Here is a 15507-nt window from a genome sequence, read left to right as displayed (position 1 = left end):
CCATGTGGGTAAATCAAAATGAAGGTGACATAGTTTAGATAATGGTTCCTCTTTTATGTAGAGTAATATATATATATATATATATATATATATATATATATATAGAATAAAAGTAGAATAAAAGTTTTGTTCCCTTAAGTTTTACATTGCCAATTTGAGTCTAGGGAGCTTAATACTTGATCCTACAAGCCAGAGTAGAGGAAAACAAGTTGAGGATGGAATAAAACCTTCTCAGGTTAGTAAAGACCTAGATAGGATTGGCTAAAGACACACACACATAGGGGATAGAGAATTAGATTTAAATTTCTTCATTAAGTGCATGCATTTGAATGACCCTTTATTTGAGAAGAATTAGTTATCTTTAGCCTTGAGATTCGAGTTACTCATTTTCATCACATTTTTCATGTCTATATTTTGTTCTACCTTTCTTGGGATAAACAAGAATTAAGTTGGGGGTGTTTGATACCTCTAAAAAATAGTTATATTTCATTGCTTAATTTAGGCTCGTTAGTGGATTTTATGTGTTAATAGTCTTATTTTGTAGGTACCAAACAATCAAGAGGTAGAATTAGCTATTTAATGATAAACGAGGTTAATTTGAAGTATTTTGGAGGTGATTTAAGCATCCAAACTTCAAAAGAGTAGAAATGATCAAACTTTCCTTGTTAGAGCATCGCAACACTTGTTACATGCGTAGTCTCAACGCTCGCACAACGTTGAATGACAGAAACTGAGAATGCAGGCCAGCGTTGCAATGCTACGATGGTTAATGCAACGCTAACATCCGCGCCGCGTGCCTGTTGCAAGTGAGCATCAAAGCCATCGCTGCAACACATCCCTGGTAGGAGTCTATCATAAGGAGATTTTTCTTTATTTGTAATTTTTAAAAAATTATTGGTATTCACTTAATTATTAGCCATAAAGAGCTAACAATTGCAATTACCCTAAAAAAAGTTTTTTTTAAAAAAAATACTCTTACCCATAGTTGTGGAAGAAAATTGTTAGTACTTTAATTATGAAATACACATGGACTTTTAAAAGTTTCAATAATACCTTTAGATTTAAAATAAAATGTCACAAAATGCTTATAGCAGTAGTTTTAGACTGAAATCATTAGTATTTTATTTCAAAAATACCCTTAAAAATCAAAACATACCATTACCGTTTATATATAAACATAATCATTAGTATCATGTTTCAAAAGTACCTTTGAAATTACTGAAGTTGCATTATTAGTGCCTTTAACCTTTCAAAAAATTAGAAAATTAAAAAAGTCCTTACTATAAATATATGTACCAAAATTGTTTATCTGCACCCTAGCTATGACCTTTCTCTTTCATTTCATCTCCTTCTTCTACTTGAATCTATGATTTAACAATTTCGTATTTTCTCTCTCTTTTCCTCTCTGTTTTTTATTCTCTAAAACTATCCTTTCAATTATAGTATATAGATTAACAAGAAGAAATAGTAAAATGAAACCATCAAAAGGACCTTATAAAAGATTAATGAAATAAATGATAGGAAAAAGAAATGGTTAAAGCCAATCTCGAATTCTGGTGGATAGGGAAAACAAATATAACTTAAATTCCAAGTCAACGTTTGATTGCAGCTCTGCATCCATTAATCTATTAAACAAATAAACTAGCATTAAACGTGATCTTCCATTACTAATTGAATAGATATGCGCGCTTTTTAAGGTGGATGCGTATCTTTAAATAGGGTTTTGATTAATACTTTTATATTTAATACTACATAAATTGTATGGCTGATATAAACTCTCAACTTAGTAGTAGGTAAAATGCACGGCTGATATAAGCTCTTGTAAGACTATAACGATAAATAGCTACTGTCAGTGTTTTGATTTAACTTTTAAAATATTTAATTTTGAAATAGAACATTAATCGAACTGTCTCACAACTCTTCAATATAGTTTTTAAAATATTTTTTAAATTATTTTCAATTGTTTTTATCAATATAGTTTAAATAAAAATGTCTTTTTTTTAAAAAATAATTTTTTCTATAACCAATCTAAATAAACTTTTAGGTGCATATCACCTATTTTATAAATTCTAACCACATTCTCTAATCATATTTTGACATGTGGTAAATTTTTAGATATATATTTTTTTTTGTTCGAGTGATGGGATAGGATTCATAGGGATGAGTTCATTCCCTTTTTGTAAATAGTTTGAAAATGTATATATCTATACTATATATAAAATGGATTATGAGAGGAGAATTTTTACATCTCCATTTGTCCTTACACTTTTTAATAATTACTATTTTACTTTTTGTTACAGTTATACAAATTGAATTGATTACATGTTAAGTAATCTACTTTCGTGTATGGATGTGATTTAGACACTAGATGTGAAACATCCCAATCTAATGGTAAATATATGTCAACACAAATAGTCATATCATTTACATCCTTACAACTATTCAGCTTTAATGGTTACATGAAGAAGTGGAATATCCTTTCGTATGTTGGGGTGATTTAAATCATACATATGAAACATCACAATCTGACTGTGGAGATATGTTTAAACAGACAATCACGTCATTTAACTTATTACAACTATTTGAGTCAAAGTGATTTCACATCATTTCGTGTATGATTGTGATTTAAACTATAAATATGAAACGTCATATGTTTAACATATAATCTCGCCATTTGCCCTTTAGATGTTCATAAATTTCTATTTATAGTTACACCTATTCACGTGAATCGATGTAAAAGATTATTTTATCAATTAGGATTTCTTTAAACATTTTTCTTGTTATACTAAAATAAAATTTATAAATTTCATGTGCATCCCACGTGTTATATTCTTATTTTTCTAAAATACATTTAAAAAATATAAAAATATTCGAAGAGGTCCAATCTCTCCCTCTCCTTTATCTAGCGATATGCCCGGCTAATTTTATTTCCAAAAGGACACACCCAAGAAAAGAAAGAAAGAAAGAATGGAGTTCCAAATAGTTTGTGAAGATACCATCAAGCCCTTGTCCTCTACCCCACCGGAGCTCAGAATTGTCCCTCTCTGCTTGTTCGATCAAGAAGCCCTTAACGTTTACTTACCAATCTTCTTTTTCTACAACATCGACGACGACGACGACGACGACAATCTCAGTTCCGACCGATGTCGAGTGCTGAAGGACAGTCTCTCGAAAGCCTTAACTTTCTACTACCCTTTTGCTGGCCGTCTCATTTTAAGCAACGAGTCAAAACATTTCTCATCGAATGGTAAAATTTTACAATTTCAATTTTTATGTGTTTTCTTTCCATTTTTAGTAATTTAAAAACGAATTTTTAAGGGGCGTAGATAACACATCGATTTTATGTTTTATTAACTTTTTATATGTTCAAACAACGTACGACATAGACGACATAGAGGACGTGGATTTTTTTTTCTAAGACTATTTTTTTAGTCTAAAACAATGTTTTTTTTCCCTATGTATTCATATTGTATGCTAAAATTTTAGAAAGGAGCTAAAAAAGGTTTAAGGTATTTGATTAAATATAGTATAGGGAATGATATATTAAAAGTTATATAATTCTAAAATAATAATTATTAAAAAATAGCATGTTTAGAAAATTTAAATCGGATAATAAATTTCAAAAACAATATATTCTTTCTAGAGTTGTAATATTATTTTTTATTCGTATCCATAGCGTAACATTTTAAGTAATGTATTGAAATTAATATAGCTCAAAATTTCGACTTATCAAGAGGTTATATGTCGAATAAGGAATAAATCATTTTCCCTCCATTTTCGATGACCATCGAGGTTTTGGACGACATGTCGAAATTTTTGGTTTTCTTAAGCTCCTTTTACTTAGAAGTCATAAACAATATTGGGAAGGAAGAGGAAAAAATACGCATTGGATACAGGAAGACACATTAGAGAAAGAAAAAAAACCTATATTGGAAGATGAATTTCTCATTTCTTTAATTTTAGGACAAATTACAAAAATCACCTCTAAAATATAGTGTAGTTATAATTACACCTTCAATTTTTTAATTATAAAAATTAGACTCCTAAATTTTCACAAATGTTAAAATTGGATCATCAAACTTAAAATAATTGTAGAAATCAAACCCACAAATAATAAAATTTAAACTTTCGAACTTATATAAATGTTATAGTCTACACAATTATGTAAGTTTGAGGATTTAATTTGACCCAATTTTAATATTTATATCAGTTTGAGGGTTATTTTTAAAATTGAAAGTTTAAGGATATAATTGCAACTAAAATCATATCTTAGGAGTGATTTTTGCAATTTATCCTTTATTTTATTTTATTCTTTGACATTTGATTAATTTTTATTTCTAGATTCGATCCAACTATTTTTTTTTTCTCTAAATTTTCTTCTTCTTTCCAAACTTTTATATTTTATCTTTTTATCCTTTTATTTATTTAATTTACATTTTCTATCAAATTTCACTTGGAGCAATATCGTAGTTTTGATAAGAATTATGGAGATTTTATATTAGATGCTCCAATATCATCATTTGGGTATTAGATACATACATTTGGTAATAAATAATTTACAATTATTTTCTACACAAAATTTCATGTTTCATATAATGTCCTAATTAATTACTAAATATTTTGTAATTATTTTTTCATTTCTTTTTGAAATTCTGGTTCACGTAACACTTACATAAACATGTACAATGCATATCTAAATTTTATCATAGTTTATAAAAATTATGATTAAAAAGAATCCATCATAGTCTAATAAGCTGCCATAAAAGTTTCACATGGTTCATAGTATCCCACAACTAAAAGTTTAATCAATTTTTATAGAGTTTTCGAAATTTCAATCGATATTGATATTTTCATAAAATCGAGACTTCAAAATATTTATGGACATCGACATGTGGAACTTTGTTGGGTTCTAGTGTAGGTCATAAAATGAAATTAGGACTTAGAATAAGTGTGGCATTGACTCCAAACCTATAGTACAATGTTGAAGTTTCTATTTTTTGGAGGTCACTATCACGTTTTATATATCCATTTCCGTCTAACATTTTAATTGATTTTAATGGATTCTTCTTCCTCTTCTTAGTACTTTTTGTAATATAGCCTATTAACTATGATTACTGTGAAATTTAGTTTTTTCTTTTTTTTTGACAATATATGAGGTGTGAAAATCGAATCTCTGACATTGAGATCAATCGTATAAATACTATGCCAAAATGAGCTGGTTAGTTGAGACTTAGTTTTAAATTTTCTTAACCAAACAATTCTTATCTTAGAACAACGTGGTGGTTATGTCGACTGCAACGACATGGGCGTCACGTTCTTGGAGGCAAAGGCCGGATGTCCGATGTCGGAGATTATGTATGACAACAACTTACAACGGGAAGAGAGGTTGAAGTTGCTTCTTTTAGATGACATGAATAAAAAGGACCACGGATTATTGCATCCTCTAATGTCTATTCAGTTGACCCAATTTGAATGTGGAGGCGAAGTGATTTGTGTTTCTGTCTATCACAAACTTGTGGATATAACCTCCACAACCAACTTCATGAGAGACTGGGCTTCCATTGCTCGTAGCTTCCGTGATGGCGATCCGCCGACGGCGAGTCCTCAGTTCAATGCCGCCACCTTTTTCCGACCCGAACTCGACACAAACGATGGCTCATCTGGCGGACAAGATGAGTCGGGAACGAGCGATGGCCCATCTGCTGGCCAAGATGAGTTAGGAACGAATGAAAAAGTTTGTAATAAGAGATTGGTATTTGAAAGTTCGAAGATAGCGGCTCTTAAAGCCATGGTTTCTGAGAAAGTAGAGAATCCAACTCGTGTTCAGCTTGTCGCTGCGTTAATCTACAAAGCTGCCATTTCTGCTAAATTTTCAGTCACAGGTACGTTAAAATTCTTTTGGACGATCTATGGTTCAATTTTAATCTATACTTTCAATTATGTAATAGTTTATTTCTATTTTTCAAAAAATCTTTTATTATCTATTAACATTTTTATTATAAATTTTTGAAGTATATTCAGACATGTACTTTATTTTCTTGCATGAAGATTATCATTATTATTTAACAAATTTTGCTATAAAATAACTTTAAAAAACTAAATTTAAGATTTATTAAAGAGAATACTTTTTTAGTCCTCCTGAGTAGATTTGATCCTTAAATTTCAAATATATATATATATTTAGTCATGAGTTTCTAAGAAACCAATTTAAGAGAGGAGAATTTTTAAAAATAAATTTTCTAATTTGAAATAATTAAAAAAATTACTTCATATGACATTTTAAACCTACTTTTAAGAAATAACCAAAGACACATATTCTTATCGCTCAAAAACTAAAAAAAAGAGTAATTTTTCCTCTATTAACAAGTATTATTGTTTTTAATTGTCTAGTGTATGAGATGTTATAATTAAATTTACCTTCGTTTATCAATTTAAACTTTTGAGTAATTCGATGATTTAAAATGGTATTAATTTGTGGTATAAAAGTAGGTTGTCTGCCAGAAATAAGTCTACTCCTTCTTGTAATCAACTTACGCAACAGAGTGGAGCCGCCATTGCCAACATTAATAGGCAACATACTCACATCCTTCATAGCATCATCAACCACAAAGGAGCATAGGGAAATGGAGCTATGGGACTTAGTGAGTAAAATGAAGAGAAACTTAGTAGTGTTCTGTAAAAAGTTCCCAAAAGATTACAAATCTGAAGAATGGGGGAATCTTTACAAATCATATGCCAAAGAATCAATGGAGATGTTGATCAATGTAAAGGAACCTCCTAATGTGTATGTATGTTCAAGCTGGTGCAAATTTCCTGTCTACAGTGTTGATTTTGGATGGGGAAAGCCTATATGGGTTACTATACCTGAGTTTCCAAGGAAGAATGTAATTATGCTGTTGGATACCAATGATGGGGAGGGAATTGAAGTTTTGTTGAGCTTGGAGAAGAAGGAAATGGAAGTATTTGAGCAAAACCAAGAGCTTTTCTCGTTTTGTGAGATAAAAAAGTAGTAGCGACAATTACAATAGAGATTTCATGACATTTAGTAAATGTCACGAGAGCTTTTATCATTTTCTGAGATAAAAAAGTAGTAGCAGAACCTACAATAGAGATTTTATGACATTTAGAAACTGTCATGAGAGCTTTTCTCATTTTGTGAGATAAAAAAGTAGTAGTGACAACTTCAATAGAGATTTCATGATATTTAGAAACTATCCCAATTAAAATTTGTGACAGTTATTTTCAAGTATTGTATTGCCTTTTATGATATGAGTTTTCAATGACCATTTTGAAAAATGTCATAATTAGACTTCTAGTGAGAATAAATAATTATTGATAAATTATAAATATCACTATCAAATTTACATTGATTATCTATCAATGGACTCAAAATTGGCTAATTGGTGTAGTATTATGGATATTGACGGCAGTTATAAAATGTAATATATATATGTAGTGATATTTTTTCATGTCAAGAATATCTAAGCCATGACAATTTTTATTTTCAAGAATATTTGAACATGACACTTTTTATTATCAAGAATATATAACAAATGTTTTATATCAATAAATATTGTATCATGACACATTTTTATTGTCAAAAAATTCATATTATGACACTTATATATTGCCAATAAAGAAATATCTTGATAGTTTGTTATTGTTATGAACCCTATCATTACATCTATGATTTTCATAGTTAAATAATACTACTACAAAAATTGAGTTACTTGACATTTTAAAAAAGTCAAATATCAATAGACTTAATGCTTCTAAAAGTATCAAGTGATTCACCATAAAAAAAATAATAGGATAATTTGACCAAAGAAAAACATTCAATTATATATATTTTTTATGTATATTTTGTGTCGAGAATATTAATCAATGTGACATTTGTGACATGTCAAGTATATTAAATATTGACAATTGATGACATATTATATATAATAAGTCTTTGACATTTTTTATTTGTGAAATGAATAGTAAATAATTGACAAGTTATTTACTTCTCAACATAATTTCAATGCTATATATGTCTTTTTTTGTTAAATTAAATATCCAATTGTATTCTCATTTCTTGTATTTTATTCCAGCAATATAATTTTATCAACTAAATAAATATTACACATTTAATATCTCTCATATCTATACTATATTCAAATGGAAGGAGTTTTCACAAAAAAAAAAAATATATATATATATTAAGACTAATATACCCTTCTACATTTCTATTTATTACCTTTATGCCATTTGTTTTAAAAAAAACTAAGAAAAATACATTCACAATAAAAAGGAAATCTATGTATGGCCGTTTATTTATCTTCTTTTTTTTTTTAAAAAAAAAAAATAATTTATCATCATCATTATGATTAATGTTAAATTAATGTCAAAAGTAATGACACCCCCACTACATACTTATATTACATTAATTTAATTAAATTTCAAAGTTAAAAATTTTAGAATTAAAAAGTTTTGTAACTTCACAATCTACTTGAGCTTTGGATAATTTTTCACTAATCTATAAAACTTCATTGTTTCTTCATTTTTGTTTTCTCCACTCATTTTTCTATTCAAGACATCTTAAGAATAATGGATACATTCATTTATAAATGATGAGACATATATCGTGTCTATATCCTAAATTTCAAGTTTATACTTGTTTTATTAATTTTTTTAATACGGTAGAAGTAGGACATTCAAACTATATACTTTTTTGTTGCTAACATATACCATAGTATTTATTTTCCAATTATCATGTGAACAAATATATGTGTAAAAATATGAATGTATAATTAGGATCATTTATTTATCCTTTTATCATCAATGTATTATTTTTGTTTACAATATTTTTTGACAAAATAAAAAATTTTGTGATCTATTATATACTTATGTTGGAGAAACTAATTTTGTAAATTAATATCTCACAAAATTTTTAATATTTAAAAAAACAATAAATTAAAATTTAATCATCAACAATAATTTATATGGATTATGAAGAATAAAGTAGTACAGCTTTTGTCATTTTATTCTCCAATGAGTTAAGGATTTTTGCATCAATTATAATATAAAATCAAATTAGTAAATTTATTTATAATCATTTATATATCTACTTATAATCTAGGTCCATATTTATATCCGTACTTATATCTATAATGTATTATCTATTTATTAAAAAAATTTAAATTATATATTATATATTAAAAAGTCACTATCCTTTTGAAAAACTTTGTTAGACGATTATACCTTACTTACCTTTACAAAAATGTCATTAACATTAACATTAGTAATTATTTTATCATTTAGATATTAAAAGTGTAACTTCCAAAAAAATGTAACTTCTTTATCTTTGATTAATTGCAAATATTAACAAAATGTCATCAGCATTAACATTATTGTGATTGTTTTATTATTTAGATATTAAAAGTATAACTTCAAAAAAAAAAAAAAAAAAAATTATTTCTCCATGATTAATTGTAAATACTAACCAAAAATGCTTTAAAAAATATTTTTTATTTAAGACAGCTGAAAAAATGTTGACATACATTACATATTACATAGTACTTTAAGCACATACTAAAAGGCAATAATTGATATATATCACCATAAAATATATTGGGTAATTATTTTAAATGGTAAAACTGTTGAAAATATTTTCGAGTATAGCAAAATGTCACTATCTACTAATGGTAGAACACAATAGACATCTATTAGTGAGATAGACCATGATAGTCTATCCGACACTAATAGATGTCTATCGTAGTCTTTGCGATCTATCACATTGATAGGTAGTGACATTTTACTATATTTGTAAATAAGCTGGTTAATTTTTTTTATTTGAAAATAACCCTTAATTGTTTATATTAATTAATTTTGCAATTAATTGGTTTATTTATATTAATTATGTGGTGATATAAGTTAATTACTCATATTTGCTTTTTTTTTTTGTTGTCATTTTTACATTTTTTTAATTTCAATAAAAAAGTATAATTGATACGACTTTTGCTTTTTTTATTTTCTAATTAATTATATACTTGCAATGATTTAAAATTTCAAGAGTTTTTGTAACGTTTCCATCACCTCCAACTATAAAAATTAAGTTTTTCACCTTTTTTTTAATTTACCAATTATCAACTAAAACTCATTGTTAGGTGATGTGAATGTGTGAATTGAGACGACTTGGCTCAAAGCTACACAAACAAATTAAAAGTACGTAGAAGAAGAAAGATATATGCTTGCTTGCTTCAATGGCAATGGAAAAAGATTAAATGGAGATCTAGCATAGCTAAAAGATATCTTGGAGAGTTTCCATAAAAGAAACTCCAACCTTTTTAATATACTTTTATTTTTTGTTTGTTGGAGATCTGTTGATTGGCTTTATATTTCTTTTTATGGTTGCTTGTGGTGATTTTTGCGGTTGTCACAAAAGTATTCAACATTTGTCACTGATAATATTATTATTTGTAGTATTTTTTCCCCTTATTTGGATAATTTCTACAGATTTATTTTGTCTGATAATTTTCTTATTTGAGCCGCAACTTATTATTGTCAAATGGGGATTTTGTTCCTTTCTTGGTCACGGTTTTTAAAAGAAGAATCATGATTTTTCTTTTAGGGTTACCGCATTTATTTATGGTCTAAAAGTATTCAACATTTGTCACTGAGATTCTTGGTTTTAGGAGGAGCCTAAGACTTCATTCTGTTGAGCAGGAGTTCTTCATTTTAGAGAGTACCTAAGATTCATTAGTGAAAGGGAGTTCGAGAAGCAAGGAAGATAATAAAGTTGGAGAGGAGTCTCACACACTATCGGAAGCCAAAGTGTTCAACACTAATATTAACATACTTAGGGGGAGCCTAAGTTCGTATAAGAGGGAGTTCTATAAGTTGAGCTCTACGTGAGTCGCTGTAGTAGTTTTTGTATCGCGGATAAGTAATACGCTGTAATTGGTTGGCTCATTCCATATTAGTGAATCATCTTTCCTGGGCACACTACTCCTCAAACGTAAGTGAATTTTCACCGAATTGGGTTACTGGTGCATTCTATCTACTATGTAACAACGCATTGCCTTACCTAGTTAGACCAAAGTATAAATCTAGTGAGAATCCTGATGAGTCTAGGGTTGAACTCAGGGATTGCGTTCTATTGATGCGTTAACAATGATTATTTTGATATTGACGTGAATTGTTTGTTAAATATGCAATGAGTTTGTTCTTATCTTATTGTTAAAATAGATAGTGGTGGATGCAATGGGAATCAAAATCGTAAGTAAAACAACATATGCAAAGAGATATGAATTTTAAATGAATAAAGATAGGATTGAGAAAAATATTCACTAACAATTTATAAGTAACTACATAAATCATGCGTTCAAGCAAATCACTTGAAAATCATAACCTACACTTCTTAGTGTATTTAGCCACCATATCCTATTTCTAAGATGCATACAATGAATATTTGATGCAAAAGATGTCTCTTTATTTCTAAATATAATCTCTTCTTATTTTATGCGGTCTAAATCGTTTGCTTTTCAAACATAGATTCATTCTATTTAGAACAATTTTTCGAATTATTCAAATAGTTTATAAAGCATAAATAAAACAAATTGAATGCACGATTAAGCTTTACTTAGTTCATGTTAGTTGCAATGTTTCTCAACCCATAAGAAAATTAGTTGATCATGGTAGAAAATGGAGAGATGAATAAACAAAATACTAGAGATGCATTCATATAGATAAAATAAGTTTTTCAACGTTTTACACAATATAAATAACAACAATATCAGAGGAAAAGAGAAAAAAATAGAATATCAAGTCGTGGGGTACAATTCCTTGCTCCTTCCGGCTCTGTAGAAGATTACTTTGCAAGATTGTGTTGAAGGTGGAGTCTCCCCTTTGTTTTCCGAAAGAAATCTTGAGCTTTCACTCAAGATTTCATTAGCTCTACCCTAAAGCTTTCTTGTCAACTACCATCTTGGTCTCTAATTTGACCTCCACTGCCCATGCATCATATCACCTTCTATCGCATAAGGCTATGTTTTCAACTATGCGATTCTAATGTTGGCGTTAGGAATTTCTCTGCGATGATACCTTATGATCTCATAAATAGATTTCCTACACCCAAAAAAACACGATTTTTATATCTTTTGTGGATTATGAGATTTTGTATGCATATGATCGCATGATATAATTAATTTCATAAATTTCTTACCATGTTGTCGTATTTTCCAAGTTTTTTCCTACTAAAAAAAGGTAAAATAACTTGTATTTCTACAAGTTATCAGTTAACGACTTCCTTCTATCTTTATTTAATATCTTTTTATTGGTATTTTATTATTATAGCGTTGTTTGTGCTTTTTGTTTATCATTTGGGTTCTGAGTGATAAGTTATCGTATAGCTTTTTCAATTGGTGTCAGAGCAGGCCATCTTTACATCTGATGCTTTGATCATCAATAGAATCAAAGAAGATGGCTCCACCACTCGCCCCTTCCCACCCTCTTTGTTTTCCAGAAGAAATCTTGAGCTTTCACTCAAGACTTCACAACGCTCTAGGGAAGTGTTTATGAAGTGAGAAATTGTGCAGAGTTTCCTCCAATGTCTTGGCTTTCTGCTTTTGCGTGAAAATCTCTTTAAGTATTTATAGTCGTGAAAGAGCACATCTTCCTCTATCACTAATGATTGCATTGATAGGATGCATTAATTTTCGTACCCTGATGCGCCGAAAATTAATGATTTCATTGGCTCTATCGTGAAGCTTTCTTGTCAGCTACCATCTTGGTCTCTGATTTGACCTCCAACCCCTATGCGTCATGTCACAATCTATCGAATGAGGCTATGTTTTCAACTATGTGATTCCAATGTTGGTGTTAGGAATTATCTTGCGATGATACCTTGTGATCGCATAAATAGATTTTCTGCACCCGAAAAGCACGATTTTTATCTTTTGTGGATTTTGAGATTTTGTATGCATATGATCGCATGATATAATTAATTTCATAAATTTCTTACCAAGTTGTCGCATTTTTCATGTTTTTCCTATTTTTTTTTAGATAAAAGAGGTAAAATAACTTGTATTTCTACAAGTTATCAGTTACCAACTTTCTTCTGTCTTTATTTGATATATTATATTTGGTATTTTATTATTATAGTGCTTGTTTGTGCTTTTTGTTATCATTTGTATTCTGAGTGACGAGTCACTGTATAGTTTTTTCAATTGGTGTCAGAGCAGGTCACCTTTACCTCTAATGCTTCGATCATCAACAGAATCAAAGAAGATCGCTACACCACTCGCCCCTTCCCACCCTCTCCCCACTTTCCGCGTTCTAGATGGAATATACTATTCTTACTAGAAAGCACAAATGACTTCCTTTTTGAAATCAATTGACAGTAAAACGTGGAAGGTTGTTGTCACAAGATTGATGATGGAAAAGAAATTTTGAAACCTGAATCACAGTGGTCTGAAGCTGAAGATCAAGCACCATTAGGGAATTCTCAAGCATTCAATGCCATATTTAATGGTGTTGATTACAACATATTCAAGTTGATTAATATGAAAGTTGCTGCTATTGAGGAAGCTGAAGACAACTTTTTTTAAGGTAGATGAATTATTTGCCTCCCTGCTCATTTTTTAGATGTCTAACGATGGAAAGATCGAGAAGAAGAATAAGGAAATTGCTTTGCAATCCTCCGTTAAAGTGGAGCATGACGATTCTGATAGAAAGTCGAAGGAATCCCTTGCTAAAACTATTTCTTTTCTTTCGAAGCAATTTAATCGATCTCAAACGATTCAAAGACAGGCCTAACAATTTTAATTCTAAAAACAATAAGTCAGATGACTCTTTTCCTCCAAATAATTTAGGATTCAAGGTAGTAAGAAGGAATCGGATAAGTCAGCCTCTTCTAATTTTCCAAAAGAAAAGTCACTCAAATATAAAGAATGTGAAGGCTAAGGTCACTTTAAATTAAAATGACCTAACTTTTTGAAGAAGCAAAGTAAAGGCTATGTCTTAACTCTATCTAATGATGAATCTGAAGAGAGTAGTTACTCAGAAGAAGATATCAAAGCACTTCTTAGTAACATTTCATCTAATACCTCGTCATGTGAGATCTAGAGTATGATGTGTATGTAGAAAATGTCAACGATGGTGCCAAACATATGTCTACTGATTCTTTTTATTGAGCTCTTTTTAACATATAAAAAGATGATCTAAAAGTCCTTGATGTGCAAAAAGAAAGAATTGAGTTTTTGATGGCTGACAATCATAGAGTTATGTCTACTATTGCAGATTTGAAGTGAAAATTTACTCAGGTTAGAGTTGAGAAAGATTCGAGTTGTAATTTGTCAAAATTCTGAACACTTGTACTGAGTCTCTAGAGAAAATATTGTTAAAGAAAAAAAAAAGACAACTGGTGTGACTCTGGACTCAATTTTTCAAAATGTGAGAGTCAGTCTAATAGATAGTCTCATCTTAAAGGGAAGCAAAAGATTGAGTTTGTTAGAGCGTAAATTCTAGAATCATATGCCATTATAGGAACATTCTCTAACAATTCAAAATGAGAAGTCAACAAACCCTATAGACCAAGATGGACCTGTCATTATTATGGAAGAGTGAGCCATAAACGTTCATTTTGCTATATTATTAAAAATGTTTCACAGATCCACAAACTCAATCAAGACTCCTCACTTCTCTCAAAATAGATATCAAAGAGAGCCAAAATTAAAATAGTTTTGGAAAGTGAAGAATGTACAAAATAAATGCAATGTTGTATTGACATCCCTAAGATCTTCTGCCAAAGGTGATTGGTACTTTGATAGTGGGAGCTCTAGGCATATGATTGGTAAAATCCTCTATTTGTCTGAACTCAAATCTGTTAGCTCAAGAAAGGTCACATTTGGAGATGGTGCTTTTGGTAAGATCATCGAGAAAGGAAAACTTAATTACCCATGTCTTCCATCCTTGAATGATATAATATTGGTTGAAGGGCTCATTACCAATCTTATTAGCATCGGTCCACTGTGTGATTAAGGTTTGAACGTGAGTTTTATAAAAGACCCGTGTGTTGTCAAGCTCTTGTTACCATATGTATGAGCTCATCTGATAATTGCTACTTGTGAAATTCTGATAATGTTTCACAGGTTTTTCATCTCTCTCGACAAGATTAAGCAAGTATGTGTCATAGACGCCTCAACCATGTAAGCATGAAGACGATTCAAAAGGCACTATCCAAATATGCTATATCTGGACTTCTATCCTTATCTTCTACAACAGGAACTATTTGTGGTGACTGCTTATCATGTAAACAAATTCACACTCCACATAAATAGATTTCTCACTGATCGACCCAGAAATGCATGTCATTGCCACACTTCTAAAGACCAAATAAATTTGTAACTCCAATCTAACAATCTATACTAACACGTAGTATAGATGGCAAGAAAGGGATTGTCCATAGAGAATCTAATGATTATTCAACCTAATTTTGAATTTGAGTGGTTACCGAGAGAGGGGGGG

The 15507-nt window shown here is 29.6% G+C and overlaps 1 protein-coding gene across 1 annotated transcript; it reads left to right on the top strand.

Moving 5' to 3' along the window:
• The first annotated feature begins 2949 nt into the window (after positions 1-2949).
• Positions 2950-7105, top strand: LOC120091943 (acylsugar acyltransferase 3-like). The gene is made up of 3 exons (XM_039050114.1): positions 2950-3247; positions 5271-5882; positions 6490-7105. Exons 1-3 carry the CDS (start codon positions 2968-2970, stop codon positions 7008-7010), a joined length of 1413 nt encoding a protein of 470 aa, XP_038906042.1. The 5' UTR covers positions 2950-2967; the 3' UTR covers positions 7011-7105.
• Positions 7106-15507: the final 8402 nt, after the last annotated feature.

The sequence above is a fragment of the Benincasa hispida genome, chromosome 11 (assembly GCF_009727055.1).
Source record: "Benincasa hispida cultivar B227 chromosome 11, ASM972705v1, whole genome shotgun sequence".
Taxonomy (NCBI): Eukaryota; Viridiplantae; Streptophyta; class Magnoliopsida; order Cucurbitales; family Cucurbitaceae; genus Benincasa; species Benincasa hispida.
The sequence above is the reverse complement of the archived record's forward strand: the minus strand, read 5'-3'. Positions and strand labels throughout refer to the sequence as shown.